We start from the raw sequence: 14,080 nt of genomic DNA on the forward strand, positions 1-14,080 counted from the left end.
ACTAAAAACTAACCGAAAAAAAAAACCCAACGCTTTCAACAAACTAATAAATTCATCAATGCAAAAAACGAGCCTTGTGATTTCATCTTTATTTTTTGTAATACTGAGTAATAAAAAAAGAAAGATTCCTATCCCATTGTTGTAACTCTACAATACAAAGCTTTCCTATCTCTATCTATACAAACCAGAACCCTAAACTGTTATACTGTCACATATTATATACATATACACCAACACGAAATCTATATATCATCATTCATATGCTCAATCAATCATTTCATCTTTTTCCCATCACAATTATTTCAATAGTCTTTTATTAACACACTAATTTACATCGTAATTTACTTCAAAGTATATAATATATAATATATATATCATCATCATGGAAGATATTTACGGCTTCCATTCAATCTCCGATTACACAATTCCACCGGAAACTAACCTAATTTCACCGCAGGAATTTCACGGCGTCGATAATTACCGGACGTTTTACGGATCGGAAAATTTATTAACGGCAACTGCTTCGATCATATCCGAAGCTGTTTCCGTCGCAGCTACGCCTGATGAGATTCCTTTTCCGATCAGACGTAGGAATAACCGTCAACGTGATCAGAATAAAAACGACGTCGTTGATGATGATAATAATTCGATTAAAGCGAAAATCGCTAATCATCCTTTGTATCCGAAGTTGCTTGATGCTTTTATCGATTGTCAACAGGTTAATTAAAATTATAACCTAATTGTTTTGAAGTACATCTTCTTGCTTGAACTTCAAATTCTGATTAATCGGTATTAATTTTTTTTTATGATCTACACGTAATATACGTGTTGGATTTCATACGAAACTAAATTATTCGCGCTTTTAAGCTTTACTGTAAATTTTTTTGTTCAAAATTTGAAATTATTGTGTGTACATACGCTTACATTTTCCAGAAGTCTAAATGAAAATAAAATATTTTATGTAAAGTAATTAAATATCTGTATCTATGTATACTGTGGTGCGTGTGTTGATATATGTATATATTCGTCAAAAATGATCTTTATTTTTATTTTATTTTTACAGTTAGGTGCACCACCGGAAATAGCGGGTTTGTTAGACGAAATCCGTAGAGAAAATGGCGTATGTATGCGAAACGCCATCGTTTCAACTGGATTAGGAGCAGATCCCGAGCTTGATGAATTCATGGTTCGTGTTGACCTTTTTATAGTTTTGTCTACACAAATGAATACTAATCGACATAAAAAAATATATAGAATATAGATGTACACTATAATAATATGAACATGTGACTTTTAATTAGGAGATGTATCGGCAAATATTATTGAAATATAAGTCTGATCTAACGAGGCCGTTTGATGAAGCTACTGTTTTTCTCACCAATATTGAATCACAACTCAACAATCTTTGTAAAGGTGCGTTCAACTTTCTCATACAGTTATATTTTCGAGTGCTAATTAAATTGTGGTGTGTATTATATATATATATATATATATATATATGTGTGTGTGTGTGTGTGTGTGTAGTTGTGTAATACAACAAGTTGCTTGATTTATAGAAGTAGGATGTTTAGGACTAAAAGACTTTATTAGTGTTTACCCCGCTGAATTTTTTTTATTAAATTTTGACATCTGGCCCATCCGTGTTTGAGTTTTTGAGTTTAAGTTCCGTCACCGTCACAAGTGAATGGCACGTCCTTGCAAACGCCGTCATCACCATCACAAATGAATGGCACGGTGATGACAAAACCGCTAGGGAGTGCTCTCATAAAGTTACTTGGCAAACCGTAATGATTCCAACATTGATAAAACTTAAAGGGTCATTTAAGTGAGTCTCATTTTTCAAATTTATTATTGAAGTCACGAATATGGATAACTAATATGATACTCCGTAATACGGAGTAATATTTTTTTTACATCTTTCGTCTCATATTTATTTTCCAATATTCATTTTATGAATGTTCCAAATTAACTACCCATTTGCATTAATGAGTAAGAATTAGGGGATAAAGTTTATTTATAGCCTTAATGTGTATATGTAACATAAAAAAATAGATAAATAGTAAGAGGTAAAACTTGTAAAGTACAGTAAAAGTACAATGCAATAATGATATTTTTTAAACTGTATTTTTTGTCTGAGAACAATTAATATGAAACAGGATGAGTATTACAATATTTAACTAGTTAAACAATAATTAAACAATCTAAAGCTCACCTGAGAAGTACAAATAAGAAATCAATTTTAAAGGTACTGCTTCCTAGGTTGATACTTGCCTCATGTGGTCCTGCGTGTGAATGATGAGAAAACATTCCAAAAGAAGCCAATATTAAGGTATATATATGATGCACTAGTTTGTGTTTCTCTTCTTTGTTCCTAATTTGGAATATGTTGATCTCCAAAGTAATACTCCGTAGTTAATTAAGACAAAGTACAAATGGATGTTTCAAACTTAAATCCACCTTTTGAATTCTTTAATTCTGGCTTAAATCTGTTTCTATATTTAATTAAGTTCGAGGTGATGAAGTTGTCATATTCCATACGTTTTAGTCAGAATAATTATACTGTTTGTCTCCATCTCTGAATGAAGTGGTGGAGTTCATGCAAGTATTAACCTTTTTAGCAGCCTTTGATGTTCAAAGCCAATATTTTAAGGAAATTGATAATGAGATTTTTAAAGAGTTAGCAACTAATATTAATATCCTTCGAAGTACATGTTAACTTTTAAGTAACGTGAAAGATTACTCTTTGCAGGCCTCGTGTGAGTTGTTATCTTTAGTTGTGCTTTACTCGCCTGTGGGCTGTTGATCAAATTTTTTGAATTTTGGTATCTTATCACGTGCTTAGAATTATTTGATGTTTTTATTGTTTGCATGCTAGCACAAAATGGCATGTTTTTTTTTTTTTTTTTTAATCTATTTAACATGCAGTACCTGTAAATAAAATGGTTGGTATTTTCTGGAAATTTTATTTGTTACAAGTGAGAGTATTACATAAATTACATAAATTGGCATGACTAGTATCTGTTTTACGGAGCATTAACTTCACATAATGGTTATGCTTACATTGTAATGCTTGAACTGCATTAGTGAATTTCATCTTCAACGGGTAGCTGTTAACTCTTCATAGTAGATTGTTTATTTGTTAACACTTACTCCTACATGTTAATATAACACTACTCTATAGTCTATGTTGAATTATGGTGCTCCTTAATTGGCTCCATAAGAATTGTGAACAACCCAAAAGATTGTAGTCGGACCTACTATATCATGAGTGGTAGCATGAAACACCATTGAAATACGCGATGTAGTGAAAAAAAAAAAATAGGGTTTGTAATTAATGACACTAGTGGATAATATAATTTTTTTTTGTGACACCATTGAAATAAACTATCTAGTAGAATAAAATTTGGATTATTAAGGTGATTTCTCATTTATGGATTACAAATAGGGGAGGCAAGGTGGCAAAAGATTTTGGCATATGGAGTTCAAACCCTAGAGTTTTGGCGTCCTAAATAGTTATACACGTAACTGAAGGTTTTGTTGTGTGTAATTTAGCTATATGGTGGTGTAATTCTTGGAGTTGATTGCTAAGCTCGCTAATGGCGTGCTTTCTTTGTATCTTGGGCCAATTGGCATTGGGTATATATATATATATATATATATATATATATATATATATATATATATAACCCCTACATACTAATACTCACCAAAATTTTTGAAGTTTTAGTTATTTTGGGATGTAGTTTTAAGTTTGCGTTTACCCCTACATACTAATACTCACCAAAATTTTTGAAGTTTTAGTTATTTTGGGATGTAGTTTTAAGTTTGCGTTTACACTGCAATCGGCCCCTCATCTTTACCTCAATTTACAAAACAACCCCTCAAGTTCACATTTTTTAAGGGGTAAAAAGTGTAAATATAGAATTTTACTAAAATAAAATAAACTAATTCCACCCGAATTTTTAAAGGGCTCTATCTTCTCGCTCGGTACGAGTTAAATTTTTTCGAACCCACTGTTCAACTCAAAAAAATCTTACGACCACAACGGGACTAACTATACGCAAAACGGACACTTAAAAAAAACGCCCAATATCTCAGACTATATTCAATACTTATACACACTTATAATACGCTCCGTTAACTATGAATACGCAACTCAAAGGCCCCGTTAACTATGAATACGCAAACCAAAGGGCCCGCGGCATCGCGCGGGCTCCTTTTTCTAGTATATATATACATATATATACATATATATATACACACATATACATATATATCTATATAGTTATATAAAGCTCTAAAATGATGATGTCATCATTAAGCTAATTACTCTTTAATTTTAATAACGACGATGTCATAATTTTATATTAATTTAAGTGAAAAAATAATACGAAATCTTTTATAAAAGGAAATACTAATCTCTCTTAAATTGTAAAATTTTTTATAAAACACCCAAATTTTAAAACATATTGTACAACTTTTATATTATAATTGTATTTTAATTTTCTAAAAATTTTAAAAGACATTATATATATATATATATATACATATATATACATATATATATACACACATATACATATATATCTATATAGTTATATAAAGCTCTAAAATAATGATGTCATCATTAAGCTAATTACTCTTTAATTTTAATAACGACGATGTCATAATTTTATATTAATTTAAGTGAAAAAATAATACGAAATCTTTTATAAAAGGAAATACTAATCTCTCTTAAATTGTAAAATTTTCTATAAAACACCCAAATTTTAAAACATATTGTACAACTTTTATATTATAATTGTATTTTAATTTTCTAAAAATTTTAAAAGACATTTATCATTACTAATATTTATTATTACTAATATTTATTATTATTATAAAAAATATAAATACTCAACTTTGAGCGAACTTTATTATTATTATTATTTGTAATATAATAATTATTATTATAATTATTATATTATTAATATTCAAATATGGATTTTTTTTACGAAATTAATTACGTTACGTATGGATGCGAAAATACATGTCTATATATTTGTAAAAACAACGACAAGTTTCTTAGTCAAACGGGTCACTAAAATAAATGACTATCATTTACATTCACTTAATACCTGAAACATGTCATTAAATTGTTTCGTTTAAACGGACCCGTGATTTCAAGGGTCATTTCACTAGTATGTATATATATATATATATATATATATATATATATATATATATATATATATATATATATATAGCTTTACAAAAAAAAAAAAGATTACCATTCTTAGATTCGCCACTGGATTGTAGACCTTTAGAAGTTATATGTTTGTCATTGGAATATTTAGCCTCGGCGGATCGAAAACCTGAAACATGGAAAATGGTTAGACTACATGGATGACTCGTTCAGTCCTTTGTGATAGTTATATCCTGTATGATGCCATTATCGGCGAGGTTTTTTACTTGCATAATTTCGCTCTACTAGAAAATTACCCATATTACTCCGTTGGATACTTGTACAAGGGTTACTTTTTGAGTTTTTAGGTACCTGTTTACTCACACTTTAAAAGAAAAAAGGTGTCACTAGGCCAAATTTTGTTACTCTATATAATGTCTTGCTCAAATTTTGTTACTCAAAGAGACCTTTATAGTGAAGCTGCTATTTTTTAAATATTAGAAAAATAAGTTTTTTTTTTTTTTTTTTTTTTTTTGAGCTAACAGATGGCCGTTGACTTAGATCTGTTGTAATGGGACCTTTATATCGTGATTAGCTTCTTAATTAGTTAATTAATCCCATTTTGTAAAAGAATATGTTCGTTACTTGCAATATCATTATTATATTCAAGTCTATGAAAAATTAAACAGAAGATTACAGATGTTCAGAGAATTAACGGGTGATCAAAAATCAGTCGCGATAAGCTATTCAATTCCTTTGACCGGTCCCATGAATTCTATCACCATCTTTTAGACTATAGCATCACATGCATGGTGTCAACACGACACGGGACTATAGGAGTGTGGTTGATTTGATTAGTAACTAAGTCGTTGATGCTTATTCATATATTGTCTAGAACTGTGAATAATCTTGAAATAAATAAAGAAAGTATCTTTAGCCACTAAACCCCAATCCGTGATCTAGTGGTTAGGTGCTTGAAATTTTTTAAAAAGATCAAGTTTCAATCCTCAATAGCTACATGGGAGGTTTGCCTTAAATCTTTAGCCACTAAGAAAAGTAGATATAATTATATTTGTATTAGAATTGATTGTAATTCTTTATTGTGCACTCTGGAATAATAATCCAAAGAACTCAGCGTATATGTATATAGACTAAATTTCTCCATACACATTGAGATTAGTGCAAGTATTAGCAAATTTACTAAAATATGATATATTGTATAGTGTTAGCAAAATTACTAAAAATTTATTGTCACAATATCATAGTGTATAGTGTTTGCAAAATTATTAAAAATTTATTGTGAATACTATCACTACAAGAAATAACGTCATTTGTGACGATTATTTGCTGACGACTTATTATTTGATTACTAATAATGTTATTTAGTTATTATAAAAAAACGTTATTAAATTTTGGTCGTTATACGACATCAGTGACCAAACAAATGTTTAGTATAGTAACCAAAATTAATATTTTGGTCTTTAATAATGTTTTGTGACGGATCTATAGTAACGAGAAATGATCAACTTATTTTGATCAGTAACTCGATTTAGTGATTAATTTAGTACTATTAGTGGCCATTCATGTCATTAAAGCTTATTTTTCTTATGTATGATTTTGATTGAAATTGAATTTTTTCTAAACATGCTGCCTAACTTGTTTCGGTATTCTACGAAATCTTCTACTCCGTATAAATTTAAAGTTAATCAAAGATAAGTATTTTTATGACATTAAAGTAGTGATTGGGCAACAAGTGTATATTAATGCATGGGAGGGGAAGGGGATGTCTATAATTTTGTGTGGTTGAAAAGATTTCACATGGGACTCCCGTGTTTTGCGCTACCTGCTTTTCAGCAGCTTTCACAGAAACTGCGAAACTTACAGAAGCACTTGCCTACTTCCTAGTGTCTACTTGTAGTAGTAGCTAGCAGTAGTGGTGGTGGTGTCAACTCACTCCCGGTCTATCACCCCACTTGTTTTGTAAACCATACCTACGTGTCAATTTCTGCGGCTTATTGCTTCCTTTCTTTCTGATCGAATTGGACTAGCAACAGTTTATTCCTCTAACCATGTGACAGTGTCCCTCTAGTTTTCAAAGCCAAATAAACTTGATATAATGTTGAGTAAAAAAAAAGGGCATACTTATATAGGAGTATTTTGTTTTCTCTATTAAAATTGTTATTAATTACGTATTAACAAGGGAAATAAATCTTCGCTTGAAGTAGTTTTGAATGGTTAATGGAAGAGAGGTGGTTTTGGTCAGTTAGTAGTCGATTCGAACGTAAAAGAAAATAATGTATTTAAAATGATGGAAAAAGGTTGTAAAGAAAAAGTATTTTTTTTAAAAAGGTGATTACCGTTTTACCCCTAAACGATATACTAATTACGGTCGATTTCCAACAGTCTTACCATAATTAGTGTTAGTATATACTATATGATAATATAATATTAATACATTATTTAATGTTTAATTTAAGTATATTGATTTATTTTTACTGTATTACTACGTACTAACAATAACAAAAAGTAATTATAGAGGTTTGTAGTTGTGTCGTTATAAAAATAATAAAACTTTTAGTAAGAGATTACCTTAAAATAACAATATTCTTTTTTTATTGAATAATTTTTTAAATAATTCAATTGATAATAAGTTACTTTCAGAAATTGAGGTAAAAATATTACGGAGTATCTTTTAATGAAATTTGTAATTTTTCATTTTAGTAACCGTGTTCTAATTTAGGGAATGAGTTTTCCTACTAAATGTAAATAAATCTTCTTTAGTCTTTAAAATACATCTACCCTATGTTCATATCGTTAATATAGTTAAATAGTTAATGGTTGGTTCAGTGGATACTGCTAAAATTTCCTTCTAGTTTCTTTGTACTTTGAAAAATGAATACTTTTTATCATAGTATATGATATGATATGATAATGTTATGATAATTTCATATGTTTATTGTGCCACGTCTCGTTCGGGTTCCATGAGTATACTAATTGTATTTTGAATAGAGTATTGAATATAGTTGTTTAAAAAAAGTAAAAAACACTTGCCTACCACTCTTCAAAAGGCATGTATCGCTTGTTGCATAAGATACAATTATTTTGTGATGAAACTCATACTCCGTATATATTTGAAAGACGAGTAGTTATAGAACTTAGACGTGCGGCGGGGTGTGTAAAGTTGTACGTTTTGTCTCTGGTTATACATGCAAAGCGCGCAAAGTAGTACAGTGGAGTAGAAAATATAAAAGAAAATATATTTGAGTGGGATTTGGTGAGTGAATGACTGACACATTTGATTTGATGGTGGGGCATAGTCTACCCTCCACGCCCATGTCAATCAATCCCGTCTTATTACATATTACATATTTCTAGACATTGATAGGACTTATCAATAAATTGTCCTTTTACTACGTCTCTTTTAAAATAAATAAATATATATATAATTTTTATATGAAAATGAAATGGATGGATTCTTGATAAATACTTTTACCCTCCGTATATTCATGCAAGCCCAGTATTTATCATCATCCGTATCGATTATATAATATTCATTCTCATATTGGGGGTGTGGTTGGCTCATCAAGGGTATGATTGTTAATTTTAGCCGTTATTCATTAGTTGATACTCCCTCCGTCCCAGATTAATTGTCCCCAGACAAAAAATACACAGTTTTAGGAAATCCCACTAACTTTATTTCTCCACCAATGAAATATCTTCTCTCTCCAGATCCACCAATGAAATATCTCCTTTCCTTTTTATTTATGGAAGTAGACAATTAATTTGGGACATCTCAAAATGGAATACTGGACAATAATTTAGGGACGGAGTTAGTAGTTTATAATTGTTATCTGTTTACTTTTTATATGTATTTATTAAAGTGTTTAAAAGAGTTGCTATAACTGTTAAATAAAAAGTAAAAAAAAGAAAGTAAAAAGACAAAATCTAAAAACTTTATCTCAACCTATTTTTATTATTGAATTTTAACTTCTAACTTTTGTCGTTTGTTTAAAAGATTTAAGCTCTAAACAAATGATGCTTTTTATTAGATAAATAAAACTTAAGAAGTCTTAAAAGCTTCCTGTCAAACACTTCTCAATTTTAAAAGTTTATGAGAGCTTACAGTTGTCTTTGTTTATGAATTTATTAAGTTAAAAGTCATAAGCTTTGTTTAGTAAATCACAAAAAGTAGAACTTATTAAAATTATAATCTCTTAGGAAATAAGCTTCTCATAAGTAGTTTATTGAAAAAACTAGAGATTATTGAATCTAAAATTACCTAAAAGCCCTTCATTTAATTATTTTACGTATTATTAAGTTATACTTTAGTATTTATGCAAATGTATTCCAGCTCCAGCTACCACATCAAACAAAAAATGTAGAATGTTTTTTCTATTGGGTTACACAGGGGTGAATAAGCCGAACCATACTCTGATGTATGCACCTCCACGGGATTGCTCCCTGGTTCCCTGGTTGTTTCCAATCTTTCCGTAACCACCACAAAATATTCGTGTTAGACAAGATTTGAATCTGAGACCTCTTGCAATAAACTTAGGGCCATAACCACCGTGTTATCTTGTGAAATGGTAAAAGTTGCTGCTCTCATATTCGAGATCTAGACCTTGCCATTTAAATAGTAGAAGTAATACCACTAAACTGCCGAAGAACGTATTCTATCATACCAAACACTTGTAAAAATAATATGCTCCAACTTTCAGCTTCAGAAATAAGTTTCAGCTCTAGCTATGAGTTCAAGCTAATTTCGTCCAAACACACCCTACTTAAAATTACTCTTCTCATTCCATTACAAGTGTCTAGTACTCCGTATTAACTTTTCAATGTATGTATTTTTTAACTAACAATTAAAATATTTTTATTGGATGAAAATTATATGAATGTGTTTGTCTTTGAATGTGTTTCTATTAAATATCATTTTAATCAAGTATTATGTAAAGACAAGGAATTCTGCAGACGAAGTTGAAATATAAAACTTTCAAAAGTCAACAATAGATACTTAAAATTGAACAGAGTGAGTTAGTCTCTTAATTATTTTAAGATGTCTCGTTATAAGTATTTTTTAAAGGTAAAGGCCTAAATGTTCAACCCATAACCACGTAGCCTTTGGTTGAGTGATATGGGAGGCTGAACTTTAATTTGTCCCGGATTCGAATTCTAGGAGAGGCGTACTTTGAGGATTTTCCCGATTTTAAATCTTCTCGGGGATTTTTCCTTCCTGATTTCTGGGTGAGTTTCCTCCATAGCGTGCTTGGGTAACAACTATTGCGAGGGTGTTTCAGTCTCCTCTAAGTAATGCCGAAATAGCCTTTTAAAAGAAATAATTGTTCAACCCATACTAACGCCTATAATTTATTATAACTAAGACATCTTAAAATAACAAAGAGAGTGATATTAAAGGGTAGTATTATGTGCAGGTTATATTTAGCCAATACCAATTGTGATTAGTGTTTTAGGACGTCAATTGTGTTTAAAGAAGAATTGATTGAAATTTGCCCATGGGATTCTTGTAACCTGGAGACTTTTCACTTTAGCAGTTGGTGGAAATCATAATCATTAATTTTGTTCACAAATCACTTTAATTGTTCCATACTTATAATTTAGCTACCAGCTTGCATGTATTATTGTCTTCGATTTGGAGTCTGTCGGTTATTATGATGTGGGTCTCAATCTCTTTATTACTTTGTCACCCGTCTTATGAATTTAGACTAAATCTTTAATAAAAATAATAATTAAACGGGGTATTATGTCTCCAGCTAGTATTAATCTTAAGTTCAGTTATGATTCATTAGCGGGTATATATCTTTAATCTTTAATATTATCTTGAGAATAAAAATTTGCATGCAACTCATGTAAGAAACAAATACATTGTTTACAACATACTAAGTGTATCACCTGTGCTAACAACTATGATAGCGGCATATTTTGTGGTAGTTAAAGAACGGTAACAGATACATGAAAAGGTTGCATACATTCGAATAACAATACCCCTTCTCCTGAACATAAAAATTGTACCCGTTTAATTAACAGTTTGTCCTTATAGTCTAACTGGTTGGTTATTGTAATTCATAATCTTTGATATTGTTTATGGCGATAATTCTATTCCTTAACAAAAACAAATGGTAATTGAACATGTTGTAACACGGAAATAAAGTTATGCTGGTTCATACTTTGTACGTCATCATGATCATGTATATATAATCTAACATATTTGTATTAGGTACGGAGTATTTTTTAACACTTGAAGTAAACTCGTTCATAGTGACTAATAATTGTTATGATGTTGATCTTGTAGATTTGATAAATTGGCCGCATTTATAAAACAAGTTGTAGTGTAATAAGTGTTTATGCACGTCGTTAGTTTGTATTTGTATGTATATTTTTTTTTCCTACATTATGCATATATACATGCGTAAAATGCAGATGATGTAGCGGTGTCATCGGAAGAAGAATTAAGTGGAGGAGAGACAGAAACAAGTACTCAAGCGAGCAGAGAAGACCAGGAACTGAAAGACACGTTATTACGTAAGTTTGGAGGTCATATAAGTTCTCTTAAGCATGAATTTTCTAAAAAGAAGAAGAAAGGGAAACTACCAAATGAAGCCAGGCAAACTTTACTTGAATGGTGGGATTCTCATTACAAATGGCCTTACCCCACGGTAACTTTATACAAATATATATTATCAACGCTTAACTTTTACTAATTTCATGCACAGTACTTTGCTCTTTGTTAGATGTATTTGGCACTTGTTTGGAAGAGTAGCTAAAGTGTTAAAAAATAGAGTAAATTGCCCAAAAAAAAAAAAAAAAAAAACTACTAGTTGTAGTAGCTTTTAATTCATTCTCTCTATCTAATACCTTTAAACTCTTTTAACTAAAAGAAGCTTCTATTAAATAAGCGTTTTTTTTTTTTTAAAACTAGAATTAGAAGCTCATTACCAAACATACTCATATTAGGTAGTATACTAGTATATATATAAGAGCATTGCCAATGGGCTCCGCCCCCGCCCTTCTCTCGAGGGCGCCAATAGCATTGCCATGCCCTCGGTGTACCCTCGCTTTGCCCTCCCAGCCCCATTCTGAGTTATTTTTTCACATAGCATTAGTGACGGATCAAGGAACCGTAGTCAAGAGTGTCACTAGTTAAAAACTCAAAAAAAAAAATATCACAGTATCCAATGGTATCACCCAAAAAAATTTACACTATCCAGTGGTATAGTTAAAAGTCTAAAATTTTTTCCACTGGATCTATGGTAGATCCGCCCTTGCATAGCAATTCTAGAACGAAACAAAAGTAATATATACTTGTACATAGAGCTTTAAGACATGTAAATTAGGTTTTTTGATTAATTTAGTGGGGTGAGCAAGTATGTCATGGTTGGTACTGGTGTGATGGGTATGTGATGGGTATGTGGGGGAGAAAAAGCTTATGTGCAGCGCTGATGTGGCTGGGTCACTTTAGTATGTGATTGGCGTGCTTGGAATTCGCGTGCTTGCAATTTGAGTCACTTCAGTAAAAGAGACTACATGGGAGGAAAAAACAACAGATCAAGTTTGGTCATTTTTTTGTATGGTTTATCATTTTTGTGGCTGTTGATATGAGTTAGTGATATGCTAATATCGAACTAAAATAGATCGAGTAATGGATTTCAGTTCACATGTTGCATATCATATATTCATATCGTTTGCTGTTTGTGAACTAATGTTTATTAAATGGTGTAGGAAGCTGATAAAATATCGTTGGCGGAAACAACAGGGCTAGATCAGAAACAAATTAATAACTGGTTCATAAACCAAAGGAAGAGGCACTGGAAACCATCTGAGAACATGCAGTTGGCCATAATGGGTAGTTTTTCTGGTCAGGATTATTATAACGATTGAATATGAATATGTGATCCATCTCCACTACTTTCATGCACTGATGCATTTATATTACTGAGAATTGTATTTATCTAACTAATGATTTAAAGCTACCCAACACTTGATCATGTCACTTTCTAGAAATAAGAACAAAATAATGCACATATATAATTATTTACCCTATTTGACCATTTTCTTTGTATTATCATCTCCTTTTGTTCCTTCCACAGGAACAGTTGTATTACAGTTCATTGTCTCTCAACTTCCTCACAACCTTAACTATGTATTTATAAAATTGATATTTTTTTTAATGATTAATTAACTAAATATGTGTTCTGTTATTTTAATTTTTTTTTGTGAAAAACATAAATATATAAATATAAAAACTTTCCCATGTCATTATTGTTGTGTTGAAAGTGACTAACCCTCGTACGTAACTTGAAACCAGTTACTTGTGTCATTGTTGATTAAAAAGGAAGAGAAACCTAAAATCTTGACTAATTCTGTTTTCTACATCTCGTACGTACCTCGGGTCTATTGTCAGTTCATTGTTCGTAACAAGTGTTTCTTTGTATCTTAAAACTGGTGTTTCGTAAACACTTAATCTAAACCTAGAAGTGATAATTTGTGCATGTACCAATATACCATACTCAAGTATAAGAGGAATGCTTATTGTATGTTACCTTATGTGTTATGAAACAATATACAAAAGGATCGATTTCATACAAAGGAGAAAATTAAAGGGTAAAGATTTACAAGTAATATCCTTTCGGATACCTACCATGCAATTTATATACTTATAATCTGTCTTTTGTCAAGAACAAAGATCATCTTATGCACCTAGTGATAGCAGATATGTTATTACTGCCTTTATAAAACAGAACATTGTATGAAAATCATTTTATAACACACAATTTCTCTCCGTTTGAGTAGTGATAATCATTAAAAGGGCTTTTGATGCTGTATATTCGAGACTATGCACCTTCTCAAAAGCAATAATAATTTGCCCACTAACCAATTGGGCTTTGCCCCACTCTAGTA

At 30.6% G+C, this 14,080-nt stretch overlaps 1 protein-coding gene across 1 annotated transcript; it reads left to right on the forward strand.

Annotated features, from left to right (window-relative positions):
- Positions 1 to 301: 301 nt before the first annotated feature.
- LOC139861757 (homeobox protein knotted-1-like 6) lies at positions 302 to 13,223 on the forward strand. Its single transcript, XM_071850261.1, has 5 exons — positions 302 to 718; positions 1,064 to 1,186; positions 1,302 to 1,413; positions 11,603 to 11,838; positions 12,902 to 13,223. The coding sequence occupies exons 1-5, from the start codon at positions 383 to 385 to the stop codon at positions 13,058 to 13,060; spliced, it is 966 nt and encodes a 321-aa protein (XP_071706362.1). The 5' UTR covers positions 302 to 382; the 3' UTR covers positions 13,061 to 13,223.
- The last annotated feature ends 857 nt before the right edge of the window (positions 13,224 to 14,080 follow it).

The sequence above is a fragment of the Rutidosis leptorrhynchoides genome, chromosome 8, assembly GCF_046630445.1.
Source record: "Rutidosis leptorrhynchoides isolate AG116_Rl617_1_P2 chromosome 8, CSIRO_AGI_Rlap_v1, whole genome shotgun sequence".
Lineage (NCBI taxonomy): Eukaryota > Viridiplantae > Streptophyta > Magnoliopsida > Asterales > Asteraceae > Rutidosis > Rutidosis leptorrhynchoides.